Source organism: Zalophus californianus, chromosome 7 (genome assembly GCF_009762305.2).
Source record: "Zalophus californianus isolate mZalCal1 chromosome 7, mZalCal1.pri.v2, whole genome shotgun sequence".
In the NCBI taxonomy this organism is placed as follows: Eukaryota; Metazoa; Chordata; class Mammalia; order Carnivora; family Otariidae; genus Zalophus; species Zalophus californianus.
The window spans coordinates 53,320,502-53,341,578 of record NC_045601.1 but is presented as its reverse complement, the minus strand read 5'-3'; the positions used below and the strand labels follow the sequence as shown (position 1 = coordinate 53,341,578).

Here is a 21,077-nt window from a genome sequence, read left to right as displayed (position 1 = left end):
AATTGCCAAGTCGGGCTCATTCCATGGACTGAATTTCCATTTTTCCTGGCCCTAGAAATGCTGTGTCTGTCGGTAATTTTCATGCTTGGGCCACAGCTCCCAGGGGAGTAGGAGAAAGGCCAACTAGGAGAGAGGAGTTTTCAGCGTGTTTCCTCAGATCCTGGATTTGCTCCCTGGCTCTATCAACTCTCTGTTGATAGAAGGCTGCCCTGCTCCAGCCTTCAGACCCAACTCCCGCACCTCAGCAATGGCACAGGTAGCCAAGCTGGGAAGACCCGCCCCGTGCCCGCTTCAGAGACACAATCTGAAGCTGACCGAAGCTGATGTGCCCATGAGAAAAAGGAGTCTCTCTTTGTTAGAAAAATAAGCAGTGACAGAAGATTCTACTTCAGGAGATGGCTGAGTAAAAGCTCCTTTTACTAAAGCCCGTGACCCCCAAATAACTTGGAGTCACCTTCCCCCCCACCTACCAGTTTTATTTTCCAGCAGTTGGAGGAACTGCAGAGAACTAAAGGGATAAAGGTTGAATTCATTACCAATTCTTCCGGAAGCTTAGTCTTCCTGCTGACCTGAAATAATTTCCATACATTTTCCTAAATATATGGGAGTTAATTGCCAATTTGCATTTTGGTTTGAGTATTCAGATCTCAAGATGGAAACATAAGCTCTTTATTTCAAGAAAAATAAATGAAGGAAAACTTCTGAAGCTCATTTTCTAATGCCCAAAAGGCTCGTGAAGAACAAACTCAATAGACTTTCTTTTCTAGTAGCCTCTTCAAAAACCTCTGGGAGGAGAAGCTCTCCCTCCTTCGGTTCAGATTGCCTTATGTGATTGCAATTACATCCGAGAATTTCTTTTCCACCCCCCGCCACTCCAAACTGTTAAGTCTTCAAAGGGTCTCGGGATTTTAATTCTGCCTGATAGGCCTCCTTGGAGCCAAACTTGACGTCAGCACTTCTTATAAGCAGGAAACTATGAATTAACACCCCGAATTTTCGTGATGAGTCCCCTTGTTGGGGCTCTGTTTGGGAAAGCGCTCCTATGTCCTTTGCCACGAGCCTGCACACATTATTAATTCAGATGTCTCAGGAACATCATCTGCTTCTACTAAAACCAACGACGAAGGAGTTCTGGAGAGTGGCTTTGAGCGCCGCCCTAAGAGGCCCGGTTAGGGGAAAACGTGGTGTCTGAAACACTAATTTAGATGCGAGGCTTAATAACGTGTGTTTAGCTATGACCCTAAAATCTGCTCGCCTTACAACTTTCCCCATCTGGTGCAATTTGCTTTCTCTGCTTGTAAAAATGCACACGACAGGGGCCGCATGCATTGTGTGCCGGGGGAACAACGAGGCCCTGTCCGTGACGCGCTTGCCTGAGAGAAACCTAGTGCCCGGCCGGTCGGGCCCCAGCTGTCAGCCCTTCCCTCACAGCGGGCAGGGGCCTTCCGCCCGAACACGCGTGGCCCAGCCCAGCATCACCGTGGAGAGAGAAGATGATGGAGCCGTACCTTGTACCCAGGCTTCCGCCCTCTTTTCTTTGGAATCTTCACTGCTGGCAAAGAGCCAGCTGAAGCGGAATAAAGGTTATGAACCGCCATCTTCATAGGTGTTGAGTGAAGCGGGGGTCGGCCTCGCTTTCTCCCCGGGATCCTCTGAGACTGCATGTCTGCTGGTGCCAGTCTTACGGAAGGAAGTGACCAATCGCTCACAGGCAGAAGAGGAGCTAAGAATTAGTCCAGACACAAAGCAAAACAAAAACAGAAGGGTTTGTTTGGTTTGCGAGGCAAACATGTATCCAGTTTGCTGGTTTTGGCCATCCCTAATCCTTTATCGGAGGGGAAGACCAGATACGAGAGAGCCAGGCACCACAGTGCTGTCGCGCTCCTGGTAGAATTTCCAGGAGAACAAATTTCCACAGGGCTATGATGAAGTAGGGGCGATCCTGGCTAGGGGAGGAGAACATCGATTCCCAGCTCCAAACACAAGCAACAAGGCGGCTTCATCAGTGTGTGTCTCAGTTTCCCCAGGTAGTTTAACTGTGAGGTGCTACAATAATAGTATTAAATAAATACAACCCTCCTCTCACATCCACTCCTGTCCCTTTGGTTGGGTTATAAATGGGTCTGACCTTTAGTTTTCCTGTGAAAGAAATTTGACAATACAAATGAATTGTATTAAAGTTATGTCCCTTGGGGCGCCTGGGTGGCTCAGTCGTTAGGTGTCTGCCTTCGGCTCAGGTCATGGTCCCGGGGTCCTGGGATCGAGCCCCGCATCGGGCTCCCTGCTCCGCGGGGAGCCTGCTTCTCCCTCTCCCACTCCCCCTGCTTGTGTTCCCTCTCTCGCTGTGTCTCTCTCTGTCAAATAAATAAAATCTTAAAAAATAAAATGGATAGAGCCCAAATAACAAGCAATAAGGGACTAGTTCATATATCTACAGAATAAAACAGTCAACCAGTTAAAGCCTTTAACAAAACTATTCAATAACAGGAGGTTGAGTGAAAAAGCATCTCATAAATTGCACATAAAAATTATCGCCGCTCTGCAAAAATTTATGTGGTGAAAAAGTGAAAGGAGACATGCTAAAATACCACCGATGGCAAAGATGGTGGGACTGTGGGTAATTGTTCGCTATGGACACATCCTTTCCCCCATGCAGATACCCCACATACGATAATATTCGTAGCATTAAAAATACTAATAACAAGCTCCTTCAGGTAGAGTTGCCTAAATCTTGCAGCAAGAGGTAGTTGATCGACTCCAACCCAGAGAACACAGTGGTATCATGAGCTCAGGGGTCAGATTTCCTTGAATGTTCAGGACTGTGACAGGTGGGACAGAACATTAGACTCTCATGCAGGAGGGATGTTCAATGATAAAATGTATGTCTGAGCCTTAGTGGTAGTCAACAGTGGAAATGAGAAGGTTTTGCTCAAAAGGCTGCAGAAAGAATCGGGAAAGGTGATGGAAGCCGTCTCTACAGTCTCTACCCTTTGGTCTGGGCAACACTGCAGGAACCACATTGCTTTGCTCAGGAAGGAAAATATCAAATAGTGGATATTTGGTATCTGAAAACATGACCGGAGAAATTGGGGCATCTTTTACAAATGTCAGTTCACTTTGTTAATTCTTTGAATTAGTAGCAGTATTCTTTCCATAATCTTAATTGCTCTTGGAAATATCACACCTAGTACATAGAATTTTAAAGCATAAATTTATTGTTATATATTTCAGGTAGCTAGACAAGCTGTTGTGGATGTCAGTTTTCCCTGTTTTTGTATAAGAAAAATACCACATCTCATTGATTCTAAGATGCATGTTTTATCACTCATTAACATCTCTGAAATCACAATGCACCCTAAAGCACCATAAGCACATCAGAATTCCATAAGGAGCATTTTTTCTTTCTTAGGGTACATGAAACAGTGAGGTGTGCTATTATCAAAGGCATCTTACAGTCAGTGAATCATGATCAATGAAGAGAAATCCATCAAGATATGAACAAAGCTACGTTCCTTTTCTAGACTTGGTGTTAGGACTCCACAGTGCCAACAAATACCCCAAACACTCATTTTCAAAAAAGAGGCTTCACAAAACATCGAAAACCCACCAAAATTCATTCAGTAACATTTTTGCTGTGCAGAACTTGATCCGAGTCCCATTCTGAACTCTCATGATCAAGTTCTGGCTTCTGCATTATTGGTTATCTTTACATATATTTGGGGAACAGACTTTTTCTAGTCTAGTACCTGTTTTTCTACCTTTCTACTTTGCTTCTGGTGAGGAGGTCAGCAACGTATCTAACATTAAGATCAAAAGTCAGTCAGAGAAAACCCAGGACCTGACAAGGCATTGAATCTCTTTGTTCCTGCAGGTGAAGGTTTATTCAGCTGCAGTCCTTCCCTGGTGAATTGTGCTTCTCTGCTATTTTAGATTCTCCCTCACAAACATCTTCTTGTTGAATAGGTTTGGGGGAGTAAAGAAAGGGTAACAAATTAATTGGCATATTATCTTAGGAATTTATGTCACTCAAAATTATACTGAACTATCCCCAAATTTCTCAGTACGTTAGAAAAAAAATATTTCCTAGAAAAACAGTCATCTTTTTTTTAAATTTTTTTTTATTTATTTGAGAGAGAGCAAGAGAGTGAGCGAGCACAAGGGGTGGGGAAGAGCAGGAGAAGCAGCCTCCCCGCCGAGCACAGAGCCCAATACGGGGCTAGATCCCAGGACCCCGAGACCGCGACCTGAGCCAAAGTCAGATGCTTAACTGACTGAGCCACTTAGGCACCCCGAAAAATAGTCATCTTTTAAACTGGGCTTTTCTGTTGTTCTACTTCTCTTTCTCTACTGTGAGGGGAAAAACAGGACTTGTGCCACTTTCTATGTCCTCACTTCTGTGGAAGTACATCTATCTTAGGGCATGAAGGACCTTTCCTGAAAACTAAATCTGATTAATGGATTTCATGCTAGTGGAGCAGCAATGAACCATTACTGGAGGCATACAGAGCTCCACAGTATTTGGGGAGACACTTGGAGATAGGTCATCCACTGATCAAGAAGATGCGATTTTCACATCAATACAATTTTAATACACAAGTAAATGCGATGTTAAGTAATAAGACAGAGACTTTTAAAAACTGAAGAGGGTATTTTAATTATGGGGATTCTCTGAAAGTCTCCTTGGAATAATTTTCAAGATTTGGGGGAAAATGCTTACAAAGTGGTTTTAATAACAGACCCAGACACTTTGGAAATGTGTGACAAATTGTGACAAAAACTCAGGGTACCCAAAAATCTCCCTTTCCAAAAGTAAGACATGAACCCCCCAAAAAAAGTAAACACAGCAAAGATTAATACTGAAAATAAGGAAGGGTCCCAATCTTGGAATGCAGTGGAAATAAGACAGATGGGATTTTTTTAGGGAGAATATAACCATGGAAGATAGACAATGACAATTTATCCGATGTTTAATGAAAAGATTAAAACTAATAGTAAAGGAAAATACTCAAAGATATATAAGAGGCTGTCTTCCATAATGAAAAGGTTCTCTGTGTCTTAAGAAAAGTTCTTTAAGAATGTACAACAGCAAGAAATCCTAATGAAAATGATACACCCAAAAGAAAAAAGGAAAAAAATCTCTAAGCACTTCGGCAGAACAAATAGATCATTTATAATGGGAAAAATAAACAAGCTAGCTCTCGATAGCACCATTAGCCAGAAAAATAATGGAGTCAGCAGAGTGACCTTTTTTTCCAGGCGTTTATAGTTGCCACAATTCCTCCCACCACAGGGTCTTTGCATATATAGTTCCCTTTGCCCAGAATGCTCTCTTTCTTCTCCCTTGGTTTACTGCTCTCATTCTTCATCAGTTAGGTCACAGAAGCTTGTCCTGACCTCTCATTTGAATTCCTGAGCCTAGAGTTCCTCAGCTGTGACACGAACCCGCTGCATATACAGCATCCACCATGGAACCTGGACAAGGGAAGCAGGTGGGAACATGAAGACAACACCACCTGCTGTGCCTCTGGTCTAGGAGCCCCTTCCTCCCACCGTGTCCATGACATGGTAGTAGGCTGACTTATTTGCTTGCAGAGATTAAAACTGCAGACCCTTCACAGTTCTTCATGAAATTCAATAAGAAGTAGGACTTACATGAAGAAAATAATATTTTAAAAAATTCTACTTATGCCCTAAAATAAGATTCAAATAAATAAAAAAGATTATTCTGTTATTAGGCAGACGGATACTTCTAAAATATAATTGTCACCTAAATCATTCTATAAATTAAGTACAATCACATTAAAAATCTGAACGGACTTTAGGAAATGAAGGACAAAACAAAGGCCCATTGCTGGGTGACGGGGGGGCGGGGAGGAGAAACTTGTTCTCCCGGTTTCTAAAATGTATTATAAAACTCTAACAATGGCAGCAGTATGGTACAGAGATAAGCCATCAGATCGATGGAAAAGTTAGTCCAGAAATTAAACATATATTAAGTTGCCATTTGTTTGAAATCTAAGATCATGTGTCATATCAGTACAGGAAAGCTCAATAAATGAGTTGTGGAAAACAGACACTTAGAAATAAATAAAATTTCAGCTGTATTTGAGCAAAATTAATTCTAGAGATATCTAAGACTAAAATATACCTTTAAAAAAAAACAAGAAGTACTGAAGACAATCCGGGTCAACATTTATTTATTTATTTATTTATGATTTTATTTATTTTATTTGACAGAGAGAGAGAGAGCACAAGCAGGGGTAGTGGCAGGCAGAGGGAGAAGCAGGCTCCCCAAGGAGCAGGGAGCCCGATGTAGGGCTCGATCCCAGCACCCTGGCATCATGACCTGAGCCAAAGGCAGTTGCCCAACCAACTGAGCCACCCAGGCGCCCTATTTATTTATTTTTAAAGATCTTATTTATTTATTTGAGACAGAGAGTGGGGTGGCAGCGGCAGAAGGAGAAGCAGGCTCCCCGCTGAGCAGGGAGCCCATCTCGGGGTTCGATCCCAGGACCCTGGGATCGTGACCTGAGCTAAAGGTAGATGTTTAACTGAGCCACCCAGGCACCCCTATTTACTTATTTATTAAAAAGATTTTATTTATTTATTTGTTTGTTTGTTTGTTTGTTTGAGAGAGAGTAAGAGGAGGGGCAGAGGGAGAGGGACAAGCGGACTCTGCACTGAGCATGGAGCCTGATCCCACGACCCTGAGCTCATGACCTGAGCCTAAATCAAATTCAAAGGCTTAGCCGACTGCGCCACCCAGGTGCCCCAAAGGTCAACATTTTAATACTCTTGGGTTGTGGACAGACTTTCTTAGTACGTTGAAAAACTCAGGAAGCAGAAATGGAAAGATTAATACACATGACTACATAAAACTCAAATGCTTTCATACAGTGAAAGTAAAATCATGAAGAAGGGTTAAAACAAACGAAAATCTGAAAAAACTGTTACATAAGGGACCAATGAAAGGTAACTACAAAAAACTCCTTCAAGGGGCACCTGGGTGGCGCAGCTGGTTAAGCATCAGACTCTCGGTTTCGGCTCGGGTCATGATCTCAGTCCTGGGATCAGGGCCCAAATTGGGCTCCGAGCTCAGCACAGAGTCTGCTTGTCCCTCTCCCTCTGCTCCTCCCCCACCCACCTCTCTCCCTCTCTCTGTCTCTAAAATAAATAAATAAAATCTTAAAAAAAACTCCTTCAAATTATTAAAATACAAATAAACACTGAAAGAGAAAAAAACGGGCAAAAGACACAGATAATTCAGACAGAGAGAGAAAGGAAACAAGGAAGGAAGAGAGGGAGGGCGAGAGGGAGGTTAAAGGAAGGGTGGGAAGGGGTGCCTGGGTGGCTCAGTCGTTTGGGCGTCTGCCTTCGGCTCAGGTCATGGTCCCAGGGTCCTGGGATCCAGCCCCGCATTGGGCTCCCTGCTCCGCAGGAAGCCTGATTCTCCCTCTCCCACTCCCCCTGCTTGTGTTCCCTCTCTCACTGTCTCTCTCTCTCTCTCTGTCAGTTAAATAAATAAATAAAATCTTAAAAAAAAAAAAGGAAGGGTGGGAAATAAATGGTCAATTATCAAAAGAAAAGATTCTAAACTTTACTGGTGACCTCCCCCAAAAGTACATTGAGACATCATTTATCGCCAATCAGATCGCTAAATGTGAATAACCTAATCAATAGTTCATGTTGGTGAAGGGTAGGGGAGCAAGCATTCCTATTTACTGTTGGTAGGGGTGGAAACTGGCTAACGTTTCTGGAGGACAATTGAAAATCACTTAAAAACTTCCACAAGCACACTTCCTAAGCCAGCTGCGTTACTCCTAAGGCTTTATCCTAAGAAGATGATCTGAGGAGAACACAAAGATATATGACCAAGGGTGTTCATGGCACATTGTTTATAATAGCAAAATACTGAAAGCAATCAAAATGTCTCTCAAACCATTTTAGTTAAGTAAATTATTTCACATTCATAAAATGGGTATTTTATGAATAAAATATTTCACATTCATAAATTGTAAATTTAAATATGTGTGTATGTATACATATGCTCCAAGCATATGTAGTATGATTCTATTCATATCTCTTTATGTATATAGCTATAGATAAGCCTGCATGTATTAGGCACAGAAAGAGGTCTTGGAAAGATAATCATCAAAAGGCTGATGGTAGTTGTCTCTGGGTGGAAAGATATTCAAAGATGTTTTTGCTGTCTTTGTACCATTCTGCACTGTTTGAATTTTTAAAACCATAGGCAGAAAAACACTATTATAAATAGAAAAATAAACAATGAGTGAATAATTCTCATTGTCTGGAAGGGTTTTTGGGGTGGTTTTCTTTTCTTTCTTTTTTTTGGGGGGGTGGAAATTTGTGTTTCTTTAGATGGCCTTTTGTTTTCTTGTTTTCTCATGGTTTTGGCTCCTGAGCTACAGAACTTCACTGGCCACTGCTTTAATGTCGTAAACAAATTGTGACCAAAAAAAAAAAAGGACTTTAGGACCAAAAATAATGGAGAAGTTTATTTCAGAGCTAACAAGAATGCCATAAATAAGGGGCATCTGGCTGGCTCATTCGGTAGAGCATGCAGCTCTTGATCTCCAGGTTGTGAGTTTGAACCCCTCATTGGGTGATGAGATCACTTAGAATGCCATAAACAGATGGTGGACAGGGAGAGACAACCAGCTCTCAAGAGAGAAACAGCTCACTGCCCGTCTCTTCCTTGATACCACCTCCCTCCAGGCCCTTCCACTGAAGGACCAGGTGGAAATTGGGTTGCTGCCCTCCCCCAGTGATTTCCCTCATCTCCAAAGACCCTGAAAGACCTCAACTGCTGTCCAAAGACATCCTTTCCATGGACACATGATCTGATACAACTAAACACGTACATCACTTGAGAACTCTCAAAATCCTGGAGGTGTTATAGGATACCTCTGAATTTCTCTGCTTTCAATTGCAGACTTCAGCGAATACAGACTGCCTTAGCTCATGTCAGATTTGGAAGTCATCTTGGAGCAAAGAGCTTTAGTAAACATAAAAGATTCTCTCCCTAGAACAGCCTCATCCTCAAGTCTATAATTCTTCAAGTTATAAACCTTTCAGCAGTTGTCAAATCCTGGCTTGACATATTAAATCAAGTGATTTGCTGCTGTTTTCCTAAATCTCCCTCTCTTATCAAAACAAGGCTTGGCTGGAAATATTACGACTGAACCAAGAGAAACTAAGATCTGGTCTAGGAACTTCCAGATGACATTCTACCTGCTAGCCTTGCAAATCTAATACATATAAACCTAGGTCCTGGCTAACAGTGCTTCGTCAAGGTAAGGAACAAAGAATTACCAAATCCAAAGCAGACACCAATCGCACGGCACCATTGAGTTCCCTAACTCAATCCTGAGGCATGTATTTGTGCAGTCACTCCTTCATTCACTCCTTCGGGTATTCATTCATCCAACAAATATCTATAATATGTGCAGTGAGTGTCAAAATACTGTGTGAGGCACTTGGATTACAGATGAGAATAAATAAAAGACACCTCCTAAGATACTCACTATGGAGAGCAGGTAAGTAAAGAGGCAATAATAAGATGCGGGATGGATGGTCTAAGAGAGGTTTCATGTGAAATGCTAGAAGAGCACCAAGGAGGACAGAAATCAGTTCTATTAACAAGGTTGTAAGGAGTGGTGGCAGGAGAAGCCCACACGGGTAACACTGAGCTAGGACTTTCCCAGGCAGAATAAGCTAAATGCACAGAGCTGGTAATAGAGCAGGTATGTGGAGAGGGTGGGCCAGCCAGACCGGAAGCAGGATCGATGGCTTTCTGTTGCTTCTAAAAGCTGTGAGAGGAGGCAACTAGAAAGATGTCTAAACTCCTAATGGACTCTAAATTATTTCCTTCCATTAACTGTATGGCATGGGTTCCTATCCTTGGTGTGATGCTCTTTCTGTCATTTCAAAAGTACGACCACAATCCTATCTTCTCTCATTCTGAGGCACCATATTGAATTCACCGTAAGCTGGTGTAGCCAGCAGCCTTGTACACACCCTCATCCCCACGGCTTCGCAGGCAGCCTAGGTGTGTGTGAGGTCATTTCCAGGGAGAAGGATGTGCCTTGGCATCTGTCTAAAATTCTGCCATTCTCCAAGGTGGCCCATCCGCTCCTGCTTCAGAGACCTTTCCTTCTCCACACAGCCACCTCTCACTGCTCTGGTCGCCTTTGCCACCACCGCCTGCACCACCAGTTGCAGCAGGCACCAAGGCGACGACACCTTCTACAGTTTGCCCATGGTTTCCTGCACATAAATGATCTCTGCGCATTCCTGGAGGCTAGGGGGCCGTGTTTCACATGTCGCTCTGCTCTTCACAGCACCTAGTGCAATACCGAGCCCACACAGTGCACCTGACACCTGCGGCAGAATCATTCACCACCGCGTCTAGTCTACCCTCAGACCTCGGCTAACAGTCCACAGCTGGGGTCAGAGGTGTCCTCTCATATTTTTAAATTTTGGATGGAAATAGATCAATATAATAGAACACTTTGATGGTCAGTGAAACCTTCATACCATAAGAGGGAGTACTGTCCCTATAATCTGTTAAATGGAGAAAAGGAACTACTTTTTTTTTTTTTTTAATATGTTACTTATTTGACACAGAGAGAGAGCACGCACAAGCAGGCTCCCCGCTGAGCCCAATGCGGGGCTCGATCCCAGGACCCTGGGATCATGACCTGAGCCAAAGGCAGACACTTAACTGACTGAGCCACTCAGGTGCCCCGAAAAGGAACTTCTTAATACACCTTTTCCTCAATTCTGACAAAAAAATTGGGCCAACAAAAGCCAAAGCCAATGTCCATGTGTACTCACTCCTAGCACTCACATTTTGCTTTCTGATACTATTCTCCTTTTTAAATAAAACCAAAACTACTTAAAGATAGCCAATTCCATATCTTGGGGAGAGAGAAAGGTTAGGATTAGCTTGAAACATCTTTTATTACCAGAACAAGGATGATTTTAAGAATATCAGTGATGGCGCTAAGAGGACAAAGAAGCAAGTTATTCCAATTTATGAATCAATAATAACAATGACAACAGCAATGGTAATATGATGAGCAACTCTTTGTGAAAAGGTATGAGTTCTTTGTGATACTCAGAAACCTAAGGTAAAGTGCACCAAGCTCTAGCTGCAATCATTTTACTGCAATGGAAGGGTAAATAAAATAATATATAATTAATTTTTGTTTATTTTTTAAAACATGGGAGAGTTTATCCATAGGTATTTTATTCCATTAATTACATACTGATATGCCCTTTTCTCTACCTGTTGAAATAGACGAGGGTGAGTACAAAGAAACTGTAAATAAGCCAACTTGTCCTGGAAAAATGGGAACTGACCCAGGAACAAAAGGGACTGGTAAGTCCCAGTTGTCTGACAAAATAACCAGGTAGAAAGCAGGTTCAGCAGAATGTTCAAAGGTGATGAGTCTGTTAAATGTCTTCAGGGTAGCTGTAATGTGCAGACTTGTTCCCTCAAGGCCCAGAAAAGAAGTTTCTAGATGTGTCTAGCACATAGAGGGCGACTTCAGGACATCGGTGTCTCCCAACTCTGCTATTGGGTAAGGTGTGGGGGTGGGGGTTGCGGGGCGGTATGGTGCGGTGAGGAGGGGGCTTCGGGCCTCCTGTAAGCAGCCATCTGTGGTGAGGGCAGACTCTAAAAGTCCATCAAATCCATTCCACCCTTGGCTGAACTTACAAAAGCCCCTCCTCTCCGTCACGCTGAAACCTTCGCTGCACCCAGTAAGGGTGCAGCTGCCAGGGTGACGGAGAGCCAAGATTCGCATATTTAAGGGGCGGGAGGAAAGATGCATCAAGTAAGAGCAGAGACTATGCCCAGGGAAGTGGGGAAAATACCATTCCAATCTGCAGGATTTGGAAAAACTTTGGAACATTTGAAACATGAGAGATAGGCACACCAGAGGTGTGAACAATTCACTGGCAGGGTAGCTGCTCAGCTGGAGCCCGAATCTACCTATTTTCTGGGACCCGCCTGACCCCTCAGCGAGCAGGAGAAGAGAGGGGCTGCTTTTAACTCCAGCACTGCCATCTGGGCCCACGGGCCTGGGGCGGCTCCTCAGAAGGTGAGTGTCGGAGAGCACGGGGAAGAAGGTGCCAGACCCAGGAGAGACTAGTCACCACCTCTTTGTTTCAGGTGCCCATGTCTTTCCTTTAATCAAGACCCCCACACTGACAGCCCCCCCCCTTCAGGTGCTGTCCCTCCAGAAGACAGCACTCTGGAGCTCCGGGGGGGCTGGCCCTGGGCCTGTCTTCCTCAGCTCCATCCCTCACCCTGCCCCTGCAATTCTCTGTGTGACAGGGGCTGACCCCCCTAAGCAGTTTTCCAAGGCTGCTGTGACAGCTGGCTGCTGGCTGGATTGCCCAAAGGGAGGTGCTTGTCTGAGTTTGAAATGTGGTGGTTGGCATGGGTGAAGCCAGAGAACCTAACACCCTCTCACTTTGCTTCGCTGAGTCTCTGCCAGAAACTTCTCCCCTGAGGTAACCTGGTTTGCCTTCTGCAACACCACCCCTTCCCTCTGTCCCTCCAGCCTAGGGGTGGTGGCACCCACGGAGACTGTGGCTAATTGTCCAGTCTGCTGTTTTGGCTCTTTCATCACCGTTTCCCTGCATTAAATATTCAGTGTCTTAAATACGAAAGAGGTTTCTTAGTTAGAGCCCAACAGACATACGTGGAAAAGGATGGCATCTGCCTGCCCTATAATCAGGTCAGCTAATGACCCGACAGAATGGGAACTTTGTAAAAAAGCCTCCTTTGAGAATCGCTTATCTTCTCTGCTCTCTCAAAGGATGGAGTCTGTCCACCTGTGGCCACACCTGGGGCCATGCCCACATGCAGACACATGGGTTGTGAGAAGAACGTGGGGGGAGGCAGGAGAGAGGATGCTCTCTGCCATTGCTGTGGTCAGCAGAATCATGGCTCTATATAATGAGAGCAAATGCTCTTCAAGGTAAAGGTTGACATTTACACAGTCGCATGTAGAGCATGCTATTACATGGTAGCTGGGGAAGACACATAAATATACACACACATAGGCAGGCATATATGCTTCTACATGCATAAAATATCTCTGGAAAAGTTTAAAGATGGTAGCAGTCATCTCTCGGAGATGGGGGTGTGGGAGGGCTGGGGTCTAGGGACTGGAGAGGGAAAGGGACTTTTCTCCACACACTGGTTTCCACCTTTTGTATCTGGTGTGTATTCAAAAACAGAAAAACAAACCAATAAACTCAATCTATAACCTCTTACTCTAGAGAAGAGAGAATGTGGCCCTGTCATCTGCCGACACTGATCAGCGGGGCCTGCTGTACCAGCATGGAGGATGGGGGAGGGCCCGGGGCTCAGACACATGTGTGTGGCCTTTATCATGTGGCCATGGTTATGCGCATTTGCATTGGACACCACAACACCAAATAACCCCGAAGACTTGACTGATCAGATCCGCAACCATTTCAGTGGGTGTTCACAGTACATAAGGCACAGTATTAGGTGCTCGTGGAAATGACTCCAGACTTAGAAGGCTGGCTTCCAGTCCTGGCTCTGCTCCTAATCAGCTGAGCAATGGAGACAAGCCACTCAGCCTCTCTGGGCCTCTGCACAGGTTTAGATCTCTAACCTCCCTGTTGAGCAAAACTGATGGATTCAATCAGTGAAGAGCCAAAAGCCCTTGTTCAATTCAGACAGTTTCTTACTTACATAGACAGCCAAAGCAAGAGGAGTACCAATTCCCCAGTGTCCCTCGTCCCACAAAAGGGGCCAGATGACTGCATTCGGAGAGGTGTGGCACGTGCTGCTGAGGAGCCACCAGTCTGCAGAGAAGCAGTCTTAAAGTCTGCAGCTGTACCCTGAAGGAGAGCCAAGTGAAAGCCCCACAGCTCATAAGCACCCAGGAGGCAATCAGAAATTGTCCTACAACAGCCTCCTGGGCAGATGGGGAGGTGAGTGGCAGGTGATCTGGAAGCGGCTCCTCACAAGCCTCCCATGCTGTCCTGCTCTGGGAGGGATTCTTCCTGGATTCACAGGGATTCTGCCAAGATTTCCATCAGCTGCAGTCAAGCCTTGCCTGTGTGGCCTATGTGGAGATGTGCAGTCTCCAATGCGCCATGGAGGAGCTTGCCCTCTGCATTCCCCTCCTGCTCTGAGAAGCTTACCACTTAGAAGGGGAGAAGAGACAGCTGTACGTGATCTGCCAGGAGGACAGCTCTGAAGCAATGCGTGTCCAGGTTCAGAGAGCCCAAGCTCAGAGAGAAGGGGTCCTATGGGGCTGAAGTTCTCGGCGCCACAGGGTGACGAAGTGAAAGCCGGAGCTTGAGGCCTGCTGGCTCCCCCACCCTCACCAGGTTCTTGCAGCCTGGCACTCCCTGAGGGAACTTGTGCACCCACCTCCCCCTTTGCTACTGACCCTAGAGGACATCCAAGCTGAAGGACTGCCCTGTGTGCAGCCCCTGGAGATTACCCCCGTTACCTACCCCATTCCAGAAGGCTTTCAGGGGCTTGAACATGATCATGAAAGTGGCCTGCTTCCTATCTGAATGAGAGGTAGAAGGAAGGAGAACTCAAGGTAAGTCAGTCACAAAGGTTCTCCTCAGACACCTCTATTTTGGTGCCTCCACTCCCGGTTTTCTCTAAGGCTGGAGTCAGGAAAGTAGTGTTACCTGAGCTCTGCTCAGCTTTTCAAGAGAGCCCTATCTCTAGCCTCTCTTCAAAAAACATCAGCTTCTGCCTGAAATGTGAAGCCTTTCCCCTTAGCTAGGTGGAAAGGAGTCACCTTCAAAGACTTGTGTGCCTCATGGACGTGGCTTCCCAAAGGGTCCCTCCCCACCGCTCTGCCTGGACAGAATGTTTCTGTTCTACATCCTCCTCTGTGACCGTGACTGAACAATGTCTACCATAGCACCTGCAACATGTCATTCCACTTATTTGTATACTTGTCTATGTCTTCCAATATACTCGAGCACCTTGAAGGAGACGCTATGTCCTGATCAATGTAGTCTGCCTGTTTCAGCGTCTGGCACATCTTAGGGACTTAACATATGTTTATCAAATAAATGATGAATGAATGAATGAATGAATGAATGATAAGCAACCCAAACCCTCTTCCCAGATCCTTTCATTCCCCAGCACTGAGGCATATCAGGATCCAGCCCAGGGCACTTGCCTCCACCAGGCTCAGCCCGAGAGCCGCTTTCCAACAAGGCCACTCCAGCAAGACCGTAGAGCACCGCATGCTGCCAAGAGGGGCCTTCATCTACTTCATCTCTATTAATTTTCCCAACAACTCTGTGAGATAAGCATTACTGCCCTTGGTGTACAGATGAGGCTCTGAGGCCCAGAGAGGTTGCGTGAGATGGCCCATTAGTGGGCAGAACTCAGATTCCACCCCAGGGCTCCTTGCACAAATCCCTCCAGCTGCCTCCCAGAGTCAGCCCTGGGTAGCACGTAAGGAGCCAGCAATGGGGCTGGTTAGGGGGACAGGAGGGAAACCTGACCCTTCAAGCCACACCTTCATGTCTTCTAGGACACAGAGAAGAGGCACTGATACTAAGTGAAAGCTAGGTGGTTAAGACAACCCAATCAACTTGCTGAGGCCACGATGACTGGATGGAGACAAGAGCACATTTATTGAATCAGCACCTGCGACATATAGATCGACCCAAGTATTTCTAAGGGCTTGTTAAAGAGTAGTCGCAGGTAGTGTAGGGCAGCACTTGCTGGAAGATGCTCGTCTCTACTAGGAGCTGGGGCCCTCGGCTTTCTCCAAGCTCACGTCCTGCAGTGGAAGGAAAGGCACTTTTTATTGCAGCTACAAGTATTTCTTTCTTTCTTTCTTTCTTTTTTTTTTTTTTGCAAACCACTATTTCCTGTTTTGTTCTCTATTTATACTTTACGCTTAGTTTTGAGAAAGCACTGGTGGTTTGGGGTTTTGGTTGTTTCTAGTTCAGTCTTTATCTACAAAACCAACTCTCTTTTTGAGATGATTTTCTGTAATGTAAACCAACAGTAGACTTAGATTCTTTTCAAATACTTTGCTAAGAAAAATTCCTCAAGCTTTAACAATAAAACAGTAGGATTCAAATAGCACAAATCACAACTCTCCGAGTCAGTGCTTCAGGGAATGGGAATCCATTCACCAGCCTTGGGGATTTGTGAATTGCCCAAGGCTTCTTGAGGCAGTCACCTTTCCAACACAAACATTATCACACAGATTTCCAGGCACGCGGTTGTTCATACTGAAGCATAGAAACGTGCTATAATATCTTCATTGTGATACTCTCTGCAAAACTTTGAAGTGCCTGAGACACAGGGTTAGTGCTATGTAATGAGTGTAGCGACTTGGTGTTTGCCCTTGAAGAACCCACTGTCTAAGAACATTGCACACTTTGGACCCAGGTATGCAAGGTACAGTGGTCAGCAGAGAACAAATATGAAAACAACCCAAGAACTAACACCCTCACCTCTTGTGCAAGTCAAAGAGAGATGCCTTTTCGACATGAAAGGCAAGAGCAAGTGCAGATTATCTTGAAGCTGGTTTTATTCCTCCATACTTGGTAACTGAGAGCCTTGCTTCCCCAATAGGAAGGACCAGGCTCCTGAGGTTGAGGCGTCAGTGAGGGCAGAGGTGGTCAGGGGCCAGCAAGCAGGGATGAGGAGAACCGGCTTTGAGTCACCGTGGGAAAGAAATAGAGCAGCCGTGTGACTCTTGGGCCTGTGTCCTGACCTGGCAAACGGAGACACCAGCACTCTCCAGGATCACACCAACCACCAGGCTGCCGTGAGGATCTGATGAGAAAATGGCCGTGAGAATCCATTGTAATCTGCAAAGCCCCACGTGACATAAATTACCGCTGTTGCCAGACAAATAATTCTTTTCTTTTGTTCCCTCTGTGAAGAACAGATTGTCAATAGGAACTCTGTTTCCCAACCAACTTGCTTGCAGGGACCCCAAAGACCACACACAACAAGAGCCCTCATTTGTATCTACCACGCTGAAGAAGTCCACCCAAATGCATCCAGAGAACACCAGGCTCCTCGTCGCTTCCTGTGGGGAGTCCTAGAGTCCTGTTTCCCACCTAGATTAGAACCTCCCCTCATGGGGGTGCAGCTGGGGATGGCAGCCTGGCATTGGGAGGTTCCATGGCTCTCGAGAAAGCCGGGAGGCTGAGACGCGGCGTGGGTCACCACGTGTCGCCTGCACACGCAGGCCCTGCGCCCTGGCTCGCTCCCCCTCTTCATGTCACAAAGAAAAATCCCAGGGGCTTCAAACATTAGGAGTGCCAGCTCTCACCAGGGCTAGAACAAGCAGTACCAGCAAACTCGCCCCGGATGGTTTTTGTCTCACTTAAAGGAAGGACAACGAACTGCAGCCCTAATTGGCTGCTGACCGCCAAGGATCACAAAGTCTTCAGTTATCCTGGGAAGCATGGTCCCAGCGTCATCCTGTCACGGACACCGCAGGCAGGTCGCTGCTTCTCTGACCAGCGTCCCCTGGTGGCTCCCTCGGGCCTCATGGCACTACAAGACCAGGGCCCAAAAACAACTTCTTGGGCCCTCAAAAGGGAACTGCTGGCCAGAAATGGACTCTTCCCACCTGTTTCATTTGACAAATATTTTCTGGGCACCTACTGTGTGCCAGGCCCTGTGCAGAGCCCACTGGGGACGAGAAGATGAGCCCAGAATGATCCCTTCCGCAGACACTCCCAGGAGGAGGGAAGGGAAGCAGAGCATATAGGTCACCACGTCTCCTTTCTTCCAGTCCTTCCCCATGTGCAGCCCCTCCCCCCATCCATGGGCATGCACATGCCCACATGTCCCCTTCCGGGGGACCCCCACAGCTGAGTCCTCCACGTCCGTGCTGTCAACACACAGCTTCTCGGTCTCAGTTCCCCCACCCCCACCCCTGGGATAGCTCTGAGCCTGGTGACACTCGAGGTTCACCCGAGAAGGTGAAGCCGGCATAGCACACATGCAGTCCAGACAAGGAGGGCTGGGCAATGACCACAAAGACAGAGCCTCTGTCGACCAGGCCTACCAGCCCATGGCAAAACAGCCAGGTTTACCTTTCAGGTCTTCCTGGGGCAACCCCTTCTCCCCTCCAACAGCGAAGCACCCCACCCTTGGACACACAGGCTTCCCAGTCGCTCCAGCCCTCATGGGCGACTTGCCTCGCACCCGCATCCCCTTGCTTCCGGTGCTGTCTCTGGTGGACCCAGTTAGGCCCGGGGCCCTGCTGACAGGACCAACAAGGCGACAAAGAGTAGATGGATAAACAAATGGGCTGATAAAGCACATATACATGCAGACATTATGTTGTTAGATTCTTACTCACTATAAGCCTTTAAGGCGAGTATTATTGGGTACCCCCACAATACAGATGACGAGTCTGTCAGATCTCCATGGATGACAGCTCAGAAGGGCTCCATGTCTTGTCAGAGGCCGCACAGCTAAGGCCAGGCCAGCCTGTCTCTTGTGGCCAGCAAGATGTTAGCTGCTGAGACCCGAGGAGGGTCATCTCCCAAGGCTTTTTTTCCTGGCTGGGAGACGCCTCATTTTAAAAGCTGACCACACCCTGAGACAAGTGGATGACGTTACTAGCGCTGTGTCTGGGCTGGGTAAAAGCTTCTGCGACCTCTTGCCGCCTTGCACACAGCAAGTCCCCGATAAATACGCTTTAATTGATAAAAAGAAAGGGAGGGAGGGTGTATTACAACAATGCTCTTGTGGTCTTCCACTTCTTGGTTGCTAAAGGAAAGGTCAGAAAAGGAAAAACTAACCAATCTTCTGTCCTGCTTCCCTCCAGTGGCTTAATAGCATAATTTTCCAAACCGTCTCCCCTCTCCAAAGGCCTCCTGTGGCCATGTAACGACAGTTAAATCAATTCTTAATTAGCTTTCAAAGTTTACCTTTTGAAAACCTGTATATATGAATATTTATTGAACACTTACTAGGTGCAAGGCATTTGTGCCAGGCCCTGGAGATACAAAGGGGCATCGGGACAAGCTTGCAAACAGAAAAACGCCTGCGGCCGACAGGTGTGCCTAATCTAAGACAAACCTTTCATGCCTAAGTGGAAGAGGCAGGAAGAAGAGTTTCAGCAGAAGTTAAAACACAGAAGGGGCTGACAGTCACAAAAAGCACTAAAGAATGCAGGGAGGTGTCATTGGGTTAATTCTTCTTTTTCGAAGCAAGAAGAACAGGGACAGAATTAACCCACTGCTCAAAATAGACTGGGGAGTTCACAAGTGGCAGTAACTATTTGTTTCTATGTGTTTAGCACCCAAAAGCAAAGGATCTCAAACTGGAAGCCACAAACCCAGGACAGAGAGGAGAGGCAGGGATGTCGACAAGCTGCAGATCACTTCAATGAGCTCAGATCTCTTCAGGCTCAGACAAAACATCCCCTGAGTGCAGGAATTTACACAGAGGGTCTCGGAGCTGCGGTTGGAAATTGGAATCATGGACGGGAGAGAAGCACTAGAGGAACAGAGGGGCATATTTTATCCCAATTTTCGAAACAGATGGGATTCTGGATGTGGAAATTAATGCGCTCTTATGAAAGAAAGTGCTCATCACTAATACTAGAACATTGACTTTCTGAGAGCAAATTCCCCTTACGTTTAAGGCTTACCCTAGCTAGGTGTACTTGTGAGAGGGCGTGGAAATTCGGCTGGAAATCAGAGGAATGCCATCACCATGGTCTGTGTTGGTTACCACAAAGTATTTGACACAATCTCCCAAGATTATTTTATGGATCAAACAGTTCATAGGAGCAGAAGCATCATACTTTGGGGGAAAATCATAAGCAAGGTTCCAAGTTGCATGACTAATGATATAGCACCAATCTGCTGGTCGCCTCTAATGGTACACCACAGGTCTCTAGTTCCCGTTACATTCTCCCTGGTGATGTGGCTGAAGATTTAGAAGACAGGACTAACGAATAAGCAGATGACACGAGTCTAGGAGGGACAGCAAATGCCACAGATTACAGTGTTGAGGTTCAAAATGTTTTCGTTGGATGGACCAAATCAGGCAAATGGAAGTTTAAAAAGATAAATAGCTAACACCTTGTGCACAGATGTACAGGAGAGATTTGACGGGAAAGGTTTCCTGTGTGAAAAAGATCTAGGAATTTTCATTAATAAAGAGGCTTATTTAGACTATGGGGTGGCCCATTTTAGCAAGAAACTCATGGGAATATAGATCGAGTAGTGTCCAGATCGAGGGAAACAACAATCCCGGTATCTGTAGAGCATCGGAGATTTACACTTGTGTCCGGGGCAAGAATTAAAGGAAATACTGCCTCCAAAATGGGGGAGAGTGCGGCAGATGGAGACTATCCTTTTTGGAGCTGTTGAAATAATGGAGGACGTTTGACCTGGAGAAGAGACCGATTATTCCAAGGCAGAAGCAGGATAACGCTATCCTAGGAGGGCAGCCTCCTAGATGGTGCCTGGCGATCCCCCATCCCCTGGGTAGAGCATTCTCATACTGAGCCAAGAATTTAAACTGGGGACACCTGGGTGGCTCAGTCGGTTAAGCGTCTGCCTTCAGCTCAGGTCATGATCCCCGGGTCCTGGGATCAAGTCCCACATCGGGCTCTCTGCTCAGCGGACAGTCTGCTTCTCCCTCTCCCTCTCTTTGCGCGCTCTCTCTCTCTCTCTGTAAAATAAATAAAATCTTTATTTAAAAAAGAATTTAAATTGTTAATTAAAGGGATGATGAGTCAGAGTTCTCATTATGTAAGACCCAGCCTAACTCAAAAGCAGGAAAGCAACAGTTAAAGTGCAGCAAGAACTGAATGAGACACTGTGTTACAGCCCGTGGCTATTTATTGCACAGGTCAGGAAGCCTCTGCCTGCACAACCTGAAACAGGACCAGTAAGTGCTGAATAACTGCAAGACAAAACATTTGGATTTGTCCTCATTGCTTCGAAGACTGTGTCTTGTTCAGGGTGAATCCGATGGAATCCCGATCTTTAAGCTTTCAGCAGTTCTGTCGCTTGTTGATAGGTTGAGT

General features: G+C 45.9%; 1 protein-coding gene across 9 annotated transcripts in view; it reads right to left on the bottom strand.

Annotated features, from left to right (window-relative positions):
- Positions 1-21,077, bottom strand: part of SCML4 (Scm polycomb group protein like 4) — a 107,931-nt gene that overhangs the window by 54,483 nt on the left and 32,371 nt on the right. For 5 of the 9 annotated variants that reach the window (XM_027603422.2, XM_027603417.2, XM_027603423.2 and 2 more), the window contains exon 2: positions 1,509-1,723. The exons of 3 other annotated variants lie outside the window; for them this stretch is intronic. In XM_027603422.2, coding sequence (XP_027459223.1) covers positions 1,509-1,664 — 156 coding nt within the window. In that variant the 5' untranslated portion in view covers positions 1,665-1,723. Of the gene's footprint in view, positions 1-1,508; positions 1,724-21,077 lie in introns of those variants that run through there. One more of the 9 variants, XM_027603426.2, reaches the window with a different exon arrangement.